Genomic DNA, 15,846 nt, shown 5'->3' on the forward strand with positions numbered 1-15,846 from the left:
ATTATTTTTCTAGAATTGCTTGGTAAACCAGAATGGTTTGGCTCAGCTTGGAGTCAGAGCCGGGCAGGCATCTCTCTTCTGACCCCGGGGCCTACCTCCTCTGGCAGCCCCCGCTGCCTCAGACCCTGTAGCTGACCCCTGGCAGAATCTCCACGTGGGGTCAGGTGACTTCTGTTAGAGGCAGGGCTTAGGACTTTCTTCTGGGAAATACACTTTTCTTATTAAAACCCATCTGGTACAGATTAGAGGCACTAGAAAAACCTCCAGTTGCTCAGATATGTATATGGATATAAATTTAGATTACAACCAAGTCATGATTAGCTGTGAACGATTTCCCTGCCTCTTCTCATTGGTTGCCCGTCAGGGAACCTAAACATGAGCTGTGGGACGGGAGGCCAATTGGGTAACAATCGGGGCATCCTGGCCTGGCTCCGAGGCATCCAGGAATAACTGGGCAACACAAACAACTAACGTGTACAGAGCATTTGCTAAACACGTGGCACTGTTTTAAGCCCTTTATATCTATTGACTTATTTCATCCTCATATCTACTTTATGAAACAGGTACTATTATTATCCCCATTGTACACATGGAGAAACTGAGGGCTGGAGAGGTAAAGTAACTTGCTCCAGGTCACGCACCTAGTAAGTGGCAGAGCTGGGATGTGGTCCCAGGCAGGGTACCCCCCATGTCCAAGCTCCCAAATAGTATACTCCACTGCCACTTAGCTTAGTCAGTTGGCCCTGGCTTTCCATTTTTCTGGACCCTGGACATCTTGGGGATGATGAGCATTAGGCATGGTAGCCATGTAGTCTGTCATCCAAGCTGGACCACTTTTGAGAGGGAAAAGGAGTGCTATTGCCAACAACACTGGGACAGCAGGCATACATGAGAAGTGTCTCAGGCAAACACAAACACCTGGTCACCCTGGCATTAGGCCCTGGGGTAAGGCACCTTGCCTGGCTCATGGGTCTCCTCCAGGCAGTGGGAGGCCCTCTCTGCCCACCCGCCCTGAGCCTGGTCCCCATTCTGCCCTCAGCACTGCACCCTCACAGCACTTAGCCCATTTGGTATCATTTTGTTTGTTCACATTCTTTTTGCCTGCTTTCCCCTCAGGCTATAATTTCTCCGAAGGCAGAGACTGCTTTACTTACTGACGCTACCCATACCCCAGCACAGAAGCCCATGTTAGAAACTCAACCTTTGAATTCAGAAAGCATAACCCAGGGAATTCCCTGGCGGTCCAGTGGTTAGGGCTCCGCGCTCTCACTGCCGAGGGCCTGGGTTCAATCCCTGGTTGGGGAACTAAGATCCTGCAGGCCGCGTGGTATGGCCCAAAAAAAAAAAAAAAGAACAGAAATGCATAGAACGTTTCTCACTCCTAGAGGCAAAGCCCTCTGGCTGCTAACATGTTCTCAGGGGTCCGCTCTTACTCCAGAACTCTCTGCAGGGCTCCCGAGCTCTAAGTCAGGCAGATGAGCTCCTGAAATGGGCAAGTGCTTCGTCTTCCATTCTTGGAGGCTTGGGCTGGCTTGGGTATTAACAAATGGTTCTCTTCAGAGAAAAAGAAAATATTTCCCTGATAAAAAGACAAGCATTCCGCAGGAGAATTTTCTACCCAGGAACAGCTTCCTGGGGGAGCTCGGCTGACTGGGGCTAAGGTGGTTTCTGGGAGGGCAGCTAGGATGGCACGTGGAGACGTCTCAGGGAGGGGATGGCAGGTGTGGTTCGGCAGATGTCCACGTGGCCTTGAGCCGCGATGGACGGGACACAGCCATCTGTCTTTGGTAACTGGGCCTGACTCCAGGGTGGCCTCTTATGTGGGTGGGAGGGTACAGATTTCACTGGAGATTGCATGCGGGCACCACGCCTCCACCCTCTCCCCTACAGCAGGGAGGGCTCTGAGTGATGCAAGGTCCAGGGCATCTATCTGGCCCATTTCTCAGGCCAAGGCTCCCCTGCGTGGCGGTCTGGCCGGCAGGCAGCTGGCAAAGCAGGCCAGAGTATCGCTGCTTCCCACACAACTGGAATGGCGCGGGGTGAAAGCAGGCCTCCCTCTCTCCGCTTGGCTGGGGTGTGGCTCCCTTGGCCTCCCGGCTGCACCTTACCCTCAGGGCTCACTGCTGCAGGAAGATGCAAGAGACTCAGAATCACCCAGGCTCGGCGTCTGTGATGGCTGACAAGAGACCACAGCTCTTTCACCCTGTAGGAGCCAGACAGTCAAGGGCCTCCAACCTGTTCAAACACACGCCCCTGCTTTTGAACACACGCTTTCAGAATCATGGTGAGGGCACTGCCACCACCGATCGGCCTCTGCCAACAAGTCAGCTTGGGAGGACCCTATTGCTTAGCTCTCCTGCTCCATTGACCCAACAGGCAGCTGCTGGGCAGTGGGCCAGGGGTGGGGTCATTTATTTAGAGTCTCTGAATAGGTGTTCCTGTCCGGATTCAGCTGAGTATCGTCACACAGCACCCGCCTTCCCCATCCCCCCACAGTCTAAGGCAGAAAGGTGACCCATTCACACTGTCAGGTAAAGAGTTTCCAGAAACTTCCAGGAGAAGGTAGAGGCATGGGGCTCTTGAGGCCTGGCGGAGATGCACGTGTGTAAGGTGGAGATTCCCGACTGGCAGCTAGTGGCTTTGACCTGAGCTGGAGACGGCGGTGCACTCTTAACCCAGCCAGAGGAAAAGGCTCCCAGCGCTTGACCCTGCTTTCTGCACCCACGGCCCAACTGCAGCCTCAGGGGAGACGCTGGCACTGGCTTCTGAGCAGCAAAACCACATTGCTAAGGTTTGCTGAGGGCCTACTACGTGCCAGGTAAGCAAGAGGCCATTCTGAAAACATTACCCTCTAACACAGCCCCCCTGCAAGGGTGTTTTACAAATGTGGAAACCAAGGCTTTGAGGGGCTTGGACACACGTCCAAGGTCACACAGCTAGCCAATGGCGATCTGTCTGGCTCTAAAAAGAGAGATTCCGAGGTCCTTCCTGAGACCAAACTGCCATACGCAAAGTGCTCTGAGCCCGCGGGCTGGTGGAGAACCGGAAGGCAGAGCATGAAGGAGAAAAGAGTCGCCCCAGCGCGCTCACTGCCCCATTCTGCCCAACTCCAGCCTCCGCGCCCATAGCCGCATCAGTCCTGAAGGCAGCAGGGAACGGGGTGCGGGCTGGGCCCCAGAGGGACACTCCAGACCCCTTAAGAGCTTTCTTCCCCCAAATCTCAAATATTAAAGCAGCAAAGGAAGCGGCTGTCAGAGGCAGTTGGTCTTGAGGGAGGAGGGAAATCTGGGGAGCCGGCTGGCAGGCAAGTAGGAGCAGGCCAGAAACCAGCCCAGCTGGACTCCAGACATCGCCCGAGCTCCTATCCTGGCCCATCCTCGGCGTCTGCAAAGTCCACAGCTCAGCCTAGGAAGCCGCCTTCTGTAAGAAACCAAACTCCATTCCCTTGAGTTGGGACTTCCCAGCACCCAGGCGCCCTCTGGGAGACAAAGGGCATTGTGGCGGCCCCGTGACAAAAACACCCCTGGGGCTGGCAGTTCCCAGTCTTCTTCTTCTCTGTGGGGACCGGGTGGGCGCAACAAAGGGACAGGAAATCACACGCAACAGGCAGCCCCGGGGGCACTTGTCAACAGCTGGGCTGGGATCCTGTTCTTTCTCCAGCCCCTGTTATCTGGCACTGCCACTTCCTTTGTCTGTCCCCCATCCCTGGCTCACTCCTTCTCGGATGCGGGACAGATGCCCACCCTCGCTGGCCACCCAGAGCCAGCTAACTCAAGCCTGTGGGGGAAGAGGCCCTGAGTAGTTGAGAGCAAGCAGCCCAAGTCACACTGGGCAGGAGGTGCTGATGGAGACCGGTTCCCAGGGTCTTTCTCTCTCCCCTGGGAGGCGGGAGGGAGGTCTCAGCCCCCTCCGCTGACACTGTGAATTCACTGCATTCTTATCGTTGGACCTCCCCGGCTGAGCTCAGATTTGCCTCTTCCTAGCTGTGACCTTGGGTGCCCCTCTTACCCTCTCAAGGCCTCAGTCTGCTCTTCTCTAAATGGGAGTGGAAACGGCTTCCTCTGAGAGCTTGTGAAGATCTGCTAAAGAGCCGTGTGTTTAAAGTGCTTTAAAAAACTGTAAAGATTTGTCCAGATGCTTCTAACCCATGTAAATATAAATCAGGTCATATCACTCCCACGCTTAACACTCAACGACGGCAGCCCGTCTTGTGCAGGCACTGTGGCCAAACCAGCAAGTGAGGGGCCAGGGGCACGACTACACCACTAACTTCAGAGTGCCTGACTTGCTGCTCGGTCTTTGAACCAATGGGTGGATGAAATCCAGTTTCTAGAGTTCTTTGAGATTCTCGGGTGGTGGGTTGCGATAAATCCAAAGTCTGTACATATCTCTGTTCAAAACTGTCTTCACTGAATTAAACCTTTGGACCATCTGGTCTACCTCATCTTCTCTGTCATTTGCCTGATTCCCTGGCTACAGTCTGGGGTGGGTTAAGAGGGAATTAAGGGCAGCGATTGAAGGAGGTATATATGAGAGGGAAAGAAAACATGCACTTTGAGTAGATGTGATTTTTAAATTCACCATTGTTTTGGGCTATTTATGCATTAAACACGATTTAGTTATTTGAGTCCCTCCACAGGTTTATGAAAACAGTAATTATACTGACAATAGCAGCCATCACATATGAAGAGCTTACTCTGTGCTAAGTCCTTTCAATGGATTACCTCATTTGATCCCTACAAAAACCTATGTAAGTAGATCAAGCCATTTTCCATTAAAAGCTGGGGAAACTGAGGCCTGAGAAATTAACTTGCCCATAGTTACATAGCTAGTAAACGAGAGAGCAGAGACCCCACAGATGGTCTTTCTGACTCCAAAAGTCCAACCTTTAGGCTCTATAGCCTATTTCACTAACCAAACAAAATATTTAACTGCCTACTCTGTGCCAGGGAATGTCCTATGTGCTGGGGTCACAGTGGTAACACCGGGCCCACAGTGCCTACCTTCTAGAGGGGGGAGGAGGGGGCAGAAAAGGAAGTAAACAAATTCACAGACAAGGTAACTTCAGACAGAGGAGGGTGCTTGGAAGAAAGTAAAAAGCAGCTAAGAGGATGGAGAATGACTGGGGGTGGGAGGGACAGCTCTCTGTGTGTACTGCAGACCACAGACGAGTCACTTCAGAGGTCACTGGATGCACCAGCCTGGGAAACACATGCAAACAAGTACTTAATTCACCCGATAGCTATTTTTATTTCTTTTGCTTCCATTTTGGGTAAGCAGATGGAAATTCAATGCACAAAAGCGGGGAGTGGAAAGAGAGAAAAGAGCTTAACATTGCAAATCTTCTTGAAATGGTATTTAAGGGAACCACAAGTCAGGAGCATAAAGCCACCAGTGCCATCATCTCCATTATTTGATAAGAGAACACTTTCGCAAGCCGAGCAAAAGATTAACGAGCCCACTTCTTCAGACTGAACGCGCAGCCTATCCGCGGGCGCCTCCCATTTATGTAAAGTGCTCATCTGAGGGGAAACGTACCCCTCCTGCATCTGGACTGGAACAAAGAGAGGCCTCTCTTTGCTGTGTACTTCATGTGTGTTGGGGGCCCTGCCCCAGAACTTGGGGGGCCCCCAGGAAGTAGGCACTGCTTAGATCTTCACTCTACATAGGAGGAAACTGCGGCTTGGAAGGTAAGGAGACATGTTCAGATCACACAGCTGGAGGAAGCGGCGCTGGTTTGACCCCTCACACACGGCACCTCTAAGGATGCAGGTCTCCACGGGAAAACCACTCAAGCACCGCCTAGGAGCATTTGCCTAGATAAACAACAACCACCGATGATTTAAAAAAAAAAAAAAAAAACAAACCTATTCTGTGTTTTAAAAATGTACATGAGGGCTTCCCTGGTGGCACAGTGGTTAAGAATCCGCCTGCCAATGCAGGGGACACAGGTTCGAGCCCTGGTCCGGGAAGATCCCAAATGCCGCGGAGTAACTAAGCCCGTGCGCCACAACTACTGAAGCCCACGTGCCTAGAGCCTGTGCTCTGAGACAAGAGAAGCCACCACAGTGAGAAGCCCGCGCACCACAACAAAGAGTAGCCCCTGCTCTCCTCAACTAGAGAAGGCCTGCGCACAGCACCGAAGACCCAACACAGCCAAAAATAAATAAATAAAATAAATAAATTTATATTAAAAAAAAAAGTACATGAAATGTAGATTTCATGACATATTTCATATGTCATGAAATATGCACTTTGAAGGAACAAAATCCCTCTGCGACTTCTGCTGCCAATGTCACCCCACCTGTCCCAGTGTCCCGTGGCTGTTCTTTAAGGCCCAGTTAAAACCACAGTCTGTTCTGACACTACCTCCCCAAAGACTCCAGTCTTCTCCAAGATCCTCTGGGCTATGAGGATGAGGATGAGGATGAAGATGAAGAAGATGATGACTGACACATACTGTGTGCCACGCACTGTGCTTCGCATATATTAACTCAATCCCCACGACACCCCTACGAGGTTGGCACTGTTAGTCCTGTGTTAAGAAGAAACTGAGGCATAGAGGCTAAACGACCGAGGCCACCAGCTTGTACATGGCAGAGCTGGGTTTGAATCCTGGCCGGTGTCAGGGCCTGAGGGCTGACCTAATGCAGTATCATACAACCAACCTTCTTCTTACATTGTCTGGTGGTTTGTGCTCATTTTTTCCCTCTGTCTTGTTTTTGCCTCTCTTATTAGGCAGGAGACTCAATCACATAAGGCACTCCGTAATTCCCTTATATCCCTTCCCTGCTGATCAACAGAAGTACAGTGAGAAATGTGAGTTAATTAGTGAAGCACTTAAGATGGTATCTGTCACTTAATATGTGCTCTATAATGCTAGCTATAATTAGCAGGAGTGTTTGTAAGTAGGAGTAATATTAGGAGTTGCATTATTAACTACTATTACTGGTAGTGGCACTGGTTATATTGGTAATATCAATAGTAGTAGTGGTAACTGTATTAGCTGTAGTCGTATTACTAACCCAGATGCTGCTGGAGAACCACATTTTAAGAAACATCATCCTACATCAAGCAAGAAAGACTATTCTCGGCGCCAACCGTCACCTAAGCATGTTTATGACCATTGTAGTAACGGGGGGAGTGGGAGGCGGGGCTGGGGGATGACAGCCACCATTTATGAGTACTTTTAGGTGCCAGGCACTGAGGTGAGTGTTTTAGCACATTATCTCATTTAACCCGAGTAGCATCTTATTATCTTCACTGTTTTACCGCTGAGGAAACTGAGACCTAGAAAGATGGGCTGATGTGTCACACCGCTAGAAGGTAGCAGAGATGGCACCTCCGGGATGACCCAAGAGGCTGGTGGAACCCTCTGACCCTTGGGCAGTATCTGAGGTCGTGGTATGGACTTCAGGTGGAGTGGGTAGGACTCCTATGGGCTGACACCTTTGCCAACTCCAGTTTTTCTGAGTTCTGGCCACATACTTGCAGGAACCATCTTGGCCAGCATGACATGGATCAGGGCAGCCAAGAGATGGGCTAGACACACAGCACCTTCTTCCGGGATCTCACCTGGAAAAGGGCTTTGATCTCAGAGCAAAAATAGCTCCATGGGAACTGGGGACTGATAGGTAACAAAGCAGCAATCTGGGCCACTCTTCTCAGCTGAACCTGCCCAGGGTGCAGGACCACGTACCAGACAGCTCCAGGGTGGATCCTGGTAGAAGTGCCTTTCCTCGCAGCAGCATGGGAAGGGCTTCCTAGCGCCTTCATTCTCAGAGTGGTCCAGGTGCTGAGAGGGGATGTGTGGGGAAAGGGCAAGTGAAAATCAGCCAATCACAGAAACACTGAGCAGGCCAGCGGTCCCCAACCTGTTTGGCACCAGGGACCGGTTTCGTGGAAGACAATTTTTCCACGGATTGGGGGCGGGTGCGGGGCGGGGCGGGGGGATGGTTCAGGTGGTAAAGCGAGTGATGGGAAGCGACGGGGAGCAGCAGATGAAACTTGGCTCGCTTGCCCGCCACTCACCTCCTGCTGTGCGGCCAGGTTCCTCACAGGCCGCGGAGCGGTACCAGTCCGCGGCCTGGGGGTTGGGGACCCCTGTTCTAGGCCACAAGCTCAGCCCTCCCCTTGTCTTGGCCCTGGAGGTCCCAGCTCCCCCAGGCATCATTCTGGACCATGTTTCCTTATTCTCACACTGCTCCTTTCTCTCTCCCCCAGGTCCCACACTCTCTCTTGCCACGTGGTCTCGGCATATGCTATTCCTTCTGCCTGATACTAATCATCATAGTAGCTAAATACTGAGCACTTACTGTGTCCAGGTACCATTCTAAAAGTGCTACCTGCGTTAACTCATCAGCGCTCACCTTACGGGTGGTTGTGAAGACTAAATGTTACTTGTCCACAGAACCTGGGCTCTGGAGAGACTAAGTGACAGGTCGAAGGATCTAAAATAAGAGAGTGATAAGTTTGATCTCAAATGCGCGTCTCTGAATCGCAGTTTTCCCCTCAGATCACGCTCTGCTGGCTGAGAAACAGAACACCAGATGTTTCTAGGTTCCATCCCAAGTCAGACGCTCTTCCTGGCTTAGTGTCCTGAACACCAGCAGGCCCCCAGCCCTCGGACTGAGCTTCCCTCCATGAAGGGGCACTGTGCAGGGCTGGGGAGAGGGAAGCAAGGGGCCAGGGCTTGAAGCTTAAGCAGATGGGCTGGTTTGTGGACAAGGAGCCCACCTTCGTTTCCAGTATTCCCAGATATTCCTCAAGGATCTGGCTTCTCTGCTACTGCTGGCAGCACCGTTCGGTGAGTCTGAGCACCCCAGCTCCCGAGGTTCTGAGGCAGAAAATCAGATCACCCTCTGTCTACCTCAGCCCCCTCTGCATCTCTAGCTGTATCTGTCTCCCTCCGTGTGCTCTGCTGGATGATGTTCTCCTCCAGCAATTTGCTGGCAAGCCGGCAGACCTCCCTCTGTTCCTGCATGTCTACACAGCCTTCCTCCCCGCTTCCCCAAACCCCTCATTCCCAGGAGGACGATGTCCTCTGCCCGGATGCTATTTCAGCTACCCATCCCTCTGCCTCCAGGCATGACGAGCAAGGACCACATTTAGCCATATGTGGCTGTCCATTCTCCTCTAGACCATGGGGGAAGAGGCTCCCCCCATCTCCCTGGGTCACCCTGGATCCCTGACAGCAAGTTCTTTCACTTTCTGAGCTCAGTCCCGGGTGATGACATGCCCTGCAGGGGGGCAGCTGTGACTAATCCTGTGTTTGAGATCCTGCTGGTGCCTGTGATGCAAAGCTGCCAGCAAGAAAGGGATCCTGGGAGGGTGCAGGGAGGCTCCAGCTGCGGGGCTCTCCCAGGGCAGAGGAGAGGCAGGTGGGGCTGGAATGGTCCCAGAGAAAGTGGCCCCAAGGGCCATCACCCACCCAGATTATCTCAGAGCTTTAGGACTGGGTCTCAGCAGCTGGGTGGGAAAGCTGTAGCCTGGCATGGTGAAGGGCGAGGGCTTTCAGGTCAGAGAGACCTGATTCGAATCCCTGCCCAGATACTCAGCAGCTAGGTCCCCCCTGGCCTCGTGCCCTCGTCTGTAAAATGCAGGTAATGCTAACACGCACCTTGCTGATTCGTTGTGGAGCACAAAAGAAACAGAAGTCGGTAGAGCTGCCCTTTAAAAGGGAGAGCTGGCTCCTTTCACAGGTGGCATCTCACTCGCCCTCCCTGATGGGTCACTCAGCCCTGTTTTACAGATGAGGAGCCTGAGGCGTGGAGGGGCCTGTGTGGGAGGCTGGATCCGAGCCCAGGCCCCTGCGCGAAGCCTGCGCTCTCTTCCCTGCTGCTGCCCGGCTCACTGCGGAAGCACGTTCGACTGCCTTCTTGTGCCTCGCAAAGCCCCCGCTGCTTCTACGACTCCCTCCTCCCTCCAAACCCAGAGCAGGAGGCCCCTGGGGAGAACGGTCCTCACGGAGAGATACTGAGGCCCCACTGACCAGCGCAGACGCAGCTCACGGCGTAGCAGGATGAGCTTCACACAGAGGGTTGAAGTCATGTCCCGCCTGCCCTTTGTCAGCACACTTGTGGTCACGCACAGTCTCGGTGGGAGGGAAGAAGCGTACTTTCTTCAAAGCGGAAATCTATAAGCACAGACTGGAGTGGCACCGTCAGTGGTGCCACGGGCCAAACCCAAGCCGCCAAACTGAGTTCCTTAGCCCAGGTAGGCGAGGCCGTGGAAGAGGTCCCTTAATCCCCACGGGCCCAGACATCCCCAAACCATCGAATCCCCAAGCGGAAAGCCTCCAGGCTACAAACCCACCATCATACCTGAAATCAGAGGTCTGTCCAATTCTGATTGGGGCACCTGACCCCCGTGTCCCAGACATGGGACAGAGGGAGGAACTTCAAGGGAATGAAGTGGGGGAGGGGAGAGGAAGAGACAGACAGACGTCCCCAGACTCACAAAAGCTAAGCTTTGTCACCCTGGAGCCCTAGCAAACGCCAGCTCCTTGGTGCACAGGAGAGAAGGTTTTCCCCAGGGCTCTGCTCTGGAGTGGCAGCGCCTCGTGGGGACATGCGGCCCAGCCTGCAATGGAAAGGCCAGCCAGGCTCTCCAAGGCCTGCAGGGCCTGCCCTGTCAGAGTGAGTCCAAGCACGGCAGGACCCACTCAGCAGCCAGGAGCCGGGCCACCAGAAAGCTGCCGGGCTGTCTGCCCCCCTGGGTATTTTTAAGGTGTCCTCCTTTTAGTGCCCAAATATGAAATTTGGGGATTCTTTTTTCCTGATGGTGGTTCCAATTTTCCACACATGTCTAACAACTTACTTGAAACGATTCACGGAAAAATGCTTTTGCAACCAACTTCTTTGTGCCACAGACAGTGTGGTTTGTAAATAAGGAGATATCTAAACACGTACTCATGTGTATGTTGTCACTCAAGCTCAGCCATCGCAATCACACACAGACAAGCAGCTCGTGTAGCACAGAAACCCTGATGTCATGTTTTAGAGCATCAGGGGCTGGGAATCCCCCCCGGAGGAAAGCCAGAGGGTGGCCACAAAGACATCCAAGGGGTTCCGGGCACAGAATCCACAGAAGAGCGCCTCCCTGGCCAGCACCACAGCCAGTAGCCACGGTCACAGCCGGAGGGCCAAGCAGCCCAGCCTGGGGCAGCAGGTCCCAGGAAGGCTCCTTGTCCTCCTCTCCCAGCCACCTTTGCTTGGGTGACCCAGCCTCAGGCTCAGTCTAGCACCCTTGGGGACCTCACCACTAACAAGCAAGCCTCCCCTCCCCATCCCCACCCCCTCCAGATGTTTTCTTGGCCCTTTCTCCATCCCAGCCAGCTCTGGCAACCACAGCAATTTCTTCACAAAGCAGAAACAGCTGGGGCCTAGAGCCTGTGCTCTGGCCCCATCTCCCTGCTGGATGCTTCCTTCAGGAAACCCAGGGCCTCCACCTGCTGCCTTCTTGCTCTGTGTCAGGCCCCACCTGCATTCACTGTCCAGCTCCCCAAGAAATAAGACAACGATGGTCTAATAATGATACCAGTGACAATAACAGCAGTGGTAGCATTTACGGGGAATCTACTGTGTGTGTGTACTGGGCCACTATTGCTTCATGTCTCTCGTAATGACAGACGGTATGGTACAGAGGTTATGAGCAGAGCCTATGTGGCCTTGGCAAGTTATTGAATCTCTCTGTGCCTCCACTTACCCATCTGTAAAATGGGGCTGCGAAGAGCACCTATTTCCTGGAAGTGTGTGCCCACATGTAAAGTGCTCAGCACGGTGCCTATCACGTGGCAAATGCCCTATAAACATCGCTGATCATCGAATCCTTAAAACTGCTTCGTTACTGCCCCATGTTTATAGCTGAGGAAGCTGAGGCCCAGGGAGATTTGGAACCTTGCACAAAGGTCTCAAGGTTCATGAATGTCAGAGTTGCTGTGCGGGCCCAGGCCACCTGACTCCTGAGCTTCTGCATCCTCTGCTCCCAGCATTTGCCATATGTCCACAGGATTGCCAGTGTTTTCACGACGGCTGTTTTTTAATGAGCTGGGGTGGGGACCTACCCTTGCATCTTTATCTTTTGTGACTGTGGAGGCCCTGAAGAGGTGGGCCTGGCTGTGAGGACCACAACACTGAGGAGACCCAATGCCTCCCAAAGACAATGGGTGGCGGGGGGCTGGGAAAGCAGTGGCACTCTCTGGATCAAGGTCTCAGATCTCCCTCCTCTGTGATGGGGCACAGAGACCCCTGGGCTGCTCTCCCCGTCTCCTGGGCCCTGCTGTGAGGTGGAATGTATGCACCCAGGGCTTCCTAAACTGAAGGCGAGTCTCTCCCACTCCCTGGACCTTCAATTACACAACCCTCGACCCCTGGCCTTGGGTCGAGCCCGTGGACAGACCCTGCCTTGGGTGGCCACGTGGTGGCCTCCAGGTGAAGCTCCTGTTAGCATATATACTGGACAAATTATAAAAAAGCATCTTCTCTGGGCAGAAAATTGAAAAAAGGTGGCCCTCTGAGTAGACCAATTAGAATGGGCACCCTGTCCTCAGGCTGACATGGCTCCATGTGTGTCCCCCACTCATGCCCCTCACTGCGTCCCCTTGTGCAGCGTACAACCTGTATATCTGTTCTTAGCAGCCCTTTCCCCAGTTGGGAAAGGGCTGGGACCCCGCGGACAGCACTAGACTGGGGGCCAGCAGGCCTGGACCCTGGGGCTATTTACCCACTAACCTGCTGGAGATCAAATAACCTGCCAGAGCCATGACGTTCCCATCTATAAAATGAGTGAACAGGGCAAAATGTGCCTAAGAATTCCTAACAAGAATGATGATAACGTGACATCATCATCATCAAAAGAGGTGACGGCCACCACTGATGGAGGGCCAGTTACCACCCAGACCTTGTCCTAAGTGCTTTTTCTGAGAGCACTAGCTCACTCGCTTCTTACTACCACCTTTCTAGGTAGGTGCGAATACCTCATTTTATAAAAGAGGCAACTGAATTTCCAAGAGCCCAGGTAGTAAATGCTAGAGCTGCGAGACAGAGGCCAAAGCCCACTTTCTGAGACTCAACGACCCCACACTACATCAGCCCAGGGTGAACAAATCCCGCTGCACCCCAGGGACAGGCCTTCATCCATCTGAATTCGCAGCCGCCGCCCGTGTCAGGCCGCCTCCTCACAGGCACACAGGCCGGGGCCAGGGCTCTTTTTCCAACCTTATCGGTCACTCGGTCAGTCAACACACATTGTGTCGCATGGTCCACCAGGTGTGCAGCCCAAGGCAGATCCCTACCGTTCGTTGTTCAGGGCCATCCTCGGGGGGTCCAGGTTGGGGTTCTCCATGGACTCCATCTGTGGACACCGCAGGAAGTAGTAGAGCGTGTGGAGGGCGTCAGGGGACCAGGTGATGGGCTGGGGTGGCTGGCGGGCCTGGCGGGCGGGGCTGGAGCCAGGACACAGCGGGTGGCGCCCCTGCATGTGGTGCATGGCGCGGGAGACCAGGTCGCCTGGTGAGGAGGGCAGGAGAGAGGGAGAGAAAAAGAAAAAGTCTGAGTTTATAGCCCACATTCTTCCAAGGATCTTGCTAGCTAGAGGAGCAGCTAAGCCTGCATGCTTAATTACTATTTACCCAGAGGCAGCAGGTGGAGGTGGAAACTGTCACCCAGACACACGATAGCAATTTAGATTCCCTTTCACTTTCAGTCCTGCCTTAACAGTTGAATGAAACACTTGGTAGGGCCCGGCCCCACCAGAACTTAGGCGAATACGGTTTCTTTTCCAACATCCCCACTCCCTCCATCACCCCACGGCCCTTCCCCCAGCTCTGACCACAGGAATCTCCCTGGGCCTCTTTTCCCAACCTCCAATTCCTGTGCTAGGCTGCATGGTGATTCTCCCCCGTGCTGTCTGGTGCAAAGTCCAGGTACTTCCGCAGAAAAGGGACCTCCCTCTCCACGGCCTCAAGGAAAACTCCCACCACCATCCATTATGCTTATTATGTGCTGAGTGTTCAGTTTTCTAGAAATAGGACTTAATTTGATCCTTACAAGGCTGGGGCCCGAGTAGGATCCCCATTTTGCAGACGAAGAAATTGAGGCTTATCCAGTAAGCAAACATTTACTGACACCATGCATTTCCCTGGTCACAGGGATGCCGCGGCGCCCAGTAAACGGTAGAGTCTAGATTTGAATCCAGGCCTGTGTGACTCCAAAGTCCATGAACTGAACTGGGACCCAGGCCGTGGCCTGCCCTAATGAAGTCTGCAGGGTCCTCAGGTCCCCATATCCTGTGCTGTGTTTCTTCCCCAGTTGAGTCTTTTCAATTCCCCACCAGCCCAGGACAGGAAACGTCCCATCATTGTGTGAGGCCACAATGCTGAGAAAGGATGGGTGAAATGGCCCCAGGCACCTGCGGGCCCCTCTTTCTAGGAAAAGTGGCGCCTTCCATTCTTCTCAGGCCTGAGAACTCAGGGGGGCGTCCCCTGTGGGTCAGCTTGCCCCTTACAGATAACCCCTTGGAGAGAAAGCCGCTGGATGAGGCTGAGCTCAAGGAGGGAGAAACGAGCAGATTTTAATATGGCAGGTGAAGTGTCGTTCAATGTTCGACAGGACCAATTCATTCACTTATTCCGTTAACCTCCCCTCCAGAGCCTCTGGGTCTGGGACTCTATACCATGTGTCCCCGGCGCCCTGCACAGCTTCTATGGCACAACGGGTGCTCGGCAAACATTTGGAGAATGAAAAAGTAGCCTTACACATTCATTTCATTTAAGATACAACTTCTACTGGGGCTTGACTTGAGCTCGTTAGCTGCCAAGTTCTCCCATGACAGCCACAGCGGCAACACTCGTTTCCAAGCAGGGACGATGACAGCCCTGGAATTGGAGATCCCCACTGGGAAACAGCCCTCCATGCCACCCCCAGGTCCTCACTCCTCTCTACACAGCGGACTCTGCCCATCCCGCAGTTGTAGCTCAGCTGCCTGGGTGCCTCCTGCCAGACCCCAGGGCCAAGAGGGCTGAGGGCACTGAGTTCCTGATGCCTGGTTCCCATCCCCCAAACTCTAATTTAATTGGTCTGGGGCAGGACCCAGGCGTCCGTATTTTGTAAAAGCTCCCTCAGTGAATCTAATCTCCAGTCAGGTTTGAGAATCACCAGGTAAGCGGATGAGCGCATAGGTTCTGGATTCAGACTTGCCTGGCTTCCAATCAGGGCTCTGCTATTTCCATCCTGTGTGCCTTACGTAAGTTACTTATCAAAGCCTTGGTTTCCTTATCTGTAAAATGGAAATAATCGTTTCTAACCTAAAAATCCTGAGGATTCAAATAAATAACCAATGTAAAGCACTTAACATCATGCTTGGCACAGAGTAAGTGCTGGGTAAAGTTAAATATATCACCATTATTGTTACTGTCTTTTGTTATTAACCCTCTATCCTACAGGCCACCTCGTGGTACTCTTCCTTCCAGGACCTCTGCCTGCAGTCAAGCACTGCCCCGCATTTCCCAGGACAGGAGGAGTCCAGCCCTGCCCTCGGGCTCCTGGGTAGTAGAAACTGGCATCAACAACCCCAGGCCAAGCCGTCTCCCAGCAGCTAGTTGTACAGCTAAGTTGGCTGCAATAAGTTGAAACCTGGCTCCCGCTTCTCCAGGTCTAAATGTCATAACTGTTGGCATGACCACAGGACCACAAGGAGGAGAATTCAAAGAGTCCCTGATAGCACCAAAGAAATCCTGTTGAATTATCATTTCAAGGACTCGACAAGGTAGAAGTCATTACCATTAATTATGTTTAAGATGGTTTCCTTGTTCCTGGTGTAGAACCCTTGGCAGCACATTTGACGCCA

At 53.0% G+C, this 15,846-nt stretch overlaps 1 protein-coding gene across 2 annotated transcripts in view; it reads right to left on the reverse strand.

The window, feature by feature from the left end:
* The window catches only part of ABTB2 (ankyrin repeat and BTB domain containing 2), a 177,411-nt gene that overhangs the window by 26,484 nt on the left and 135,081 nt on the right, over positions 1-15,846 (reverse strand). For both annotated transcript variants that reach the window (XM_068556473.1, XM_068556472.1), the window contains exon 3: positions 13,295-13,508. In XM_068556473.1, coding sequence (XP_068412574.1) covers positions 13,295-13,508 — 214 coding nt within the window. The remainder of the gene's footprint in view (positions 1-13,294; positions 13,509-15,846) is intronic.

This window comes from Eschrichtius robustus, chromosome 11, assembly GCF_028021215.1.
Source record: "Eschrichtius robustus isolate mEscRob2 chromosome 11, mEscRob2.pri, whole genome shotgun sequence".
In the NCBI taxonomy this organism is placed as follows: domain Eukaryota; kingdom Metazoa; phylum Chordata; class Mammalia; order Artiodactyla; family Eschrichtiidae; genus Eschrichtius; species Eschrichtius robustus.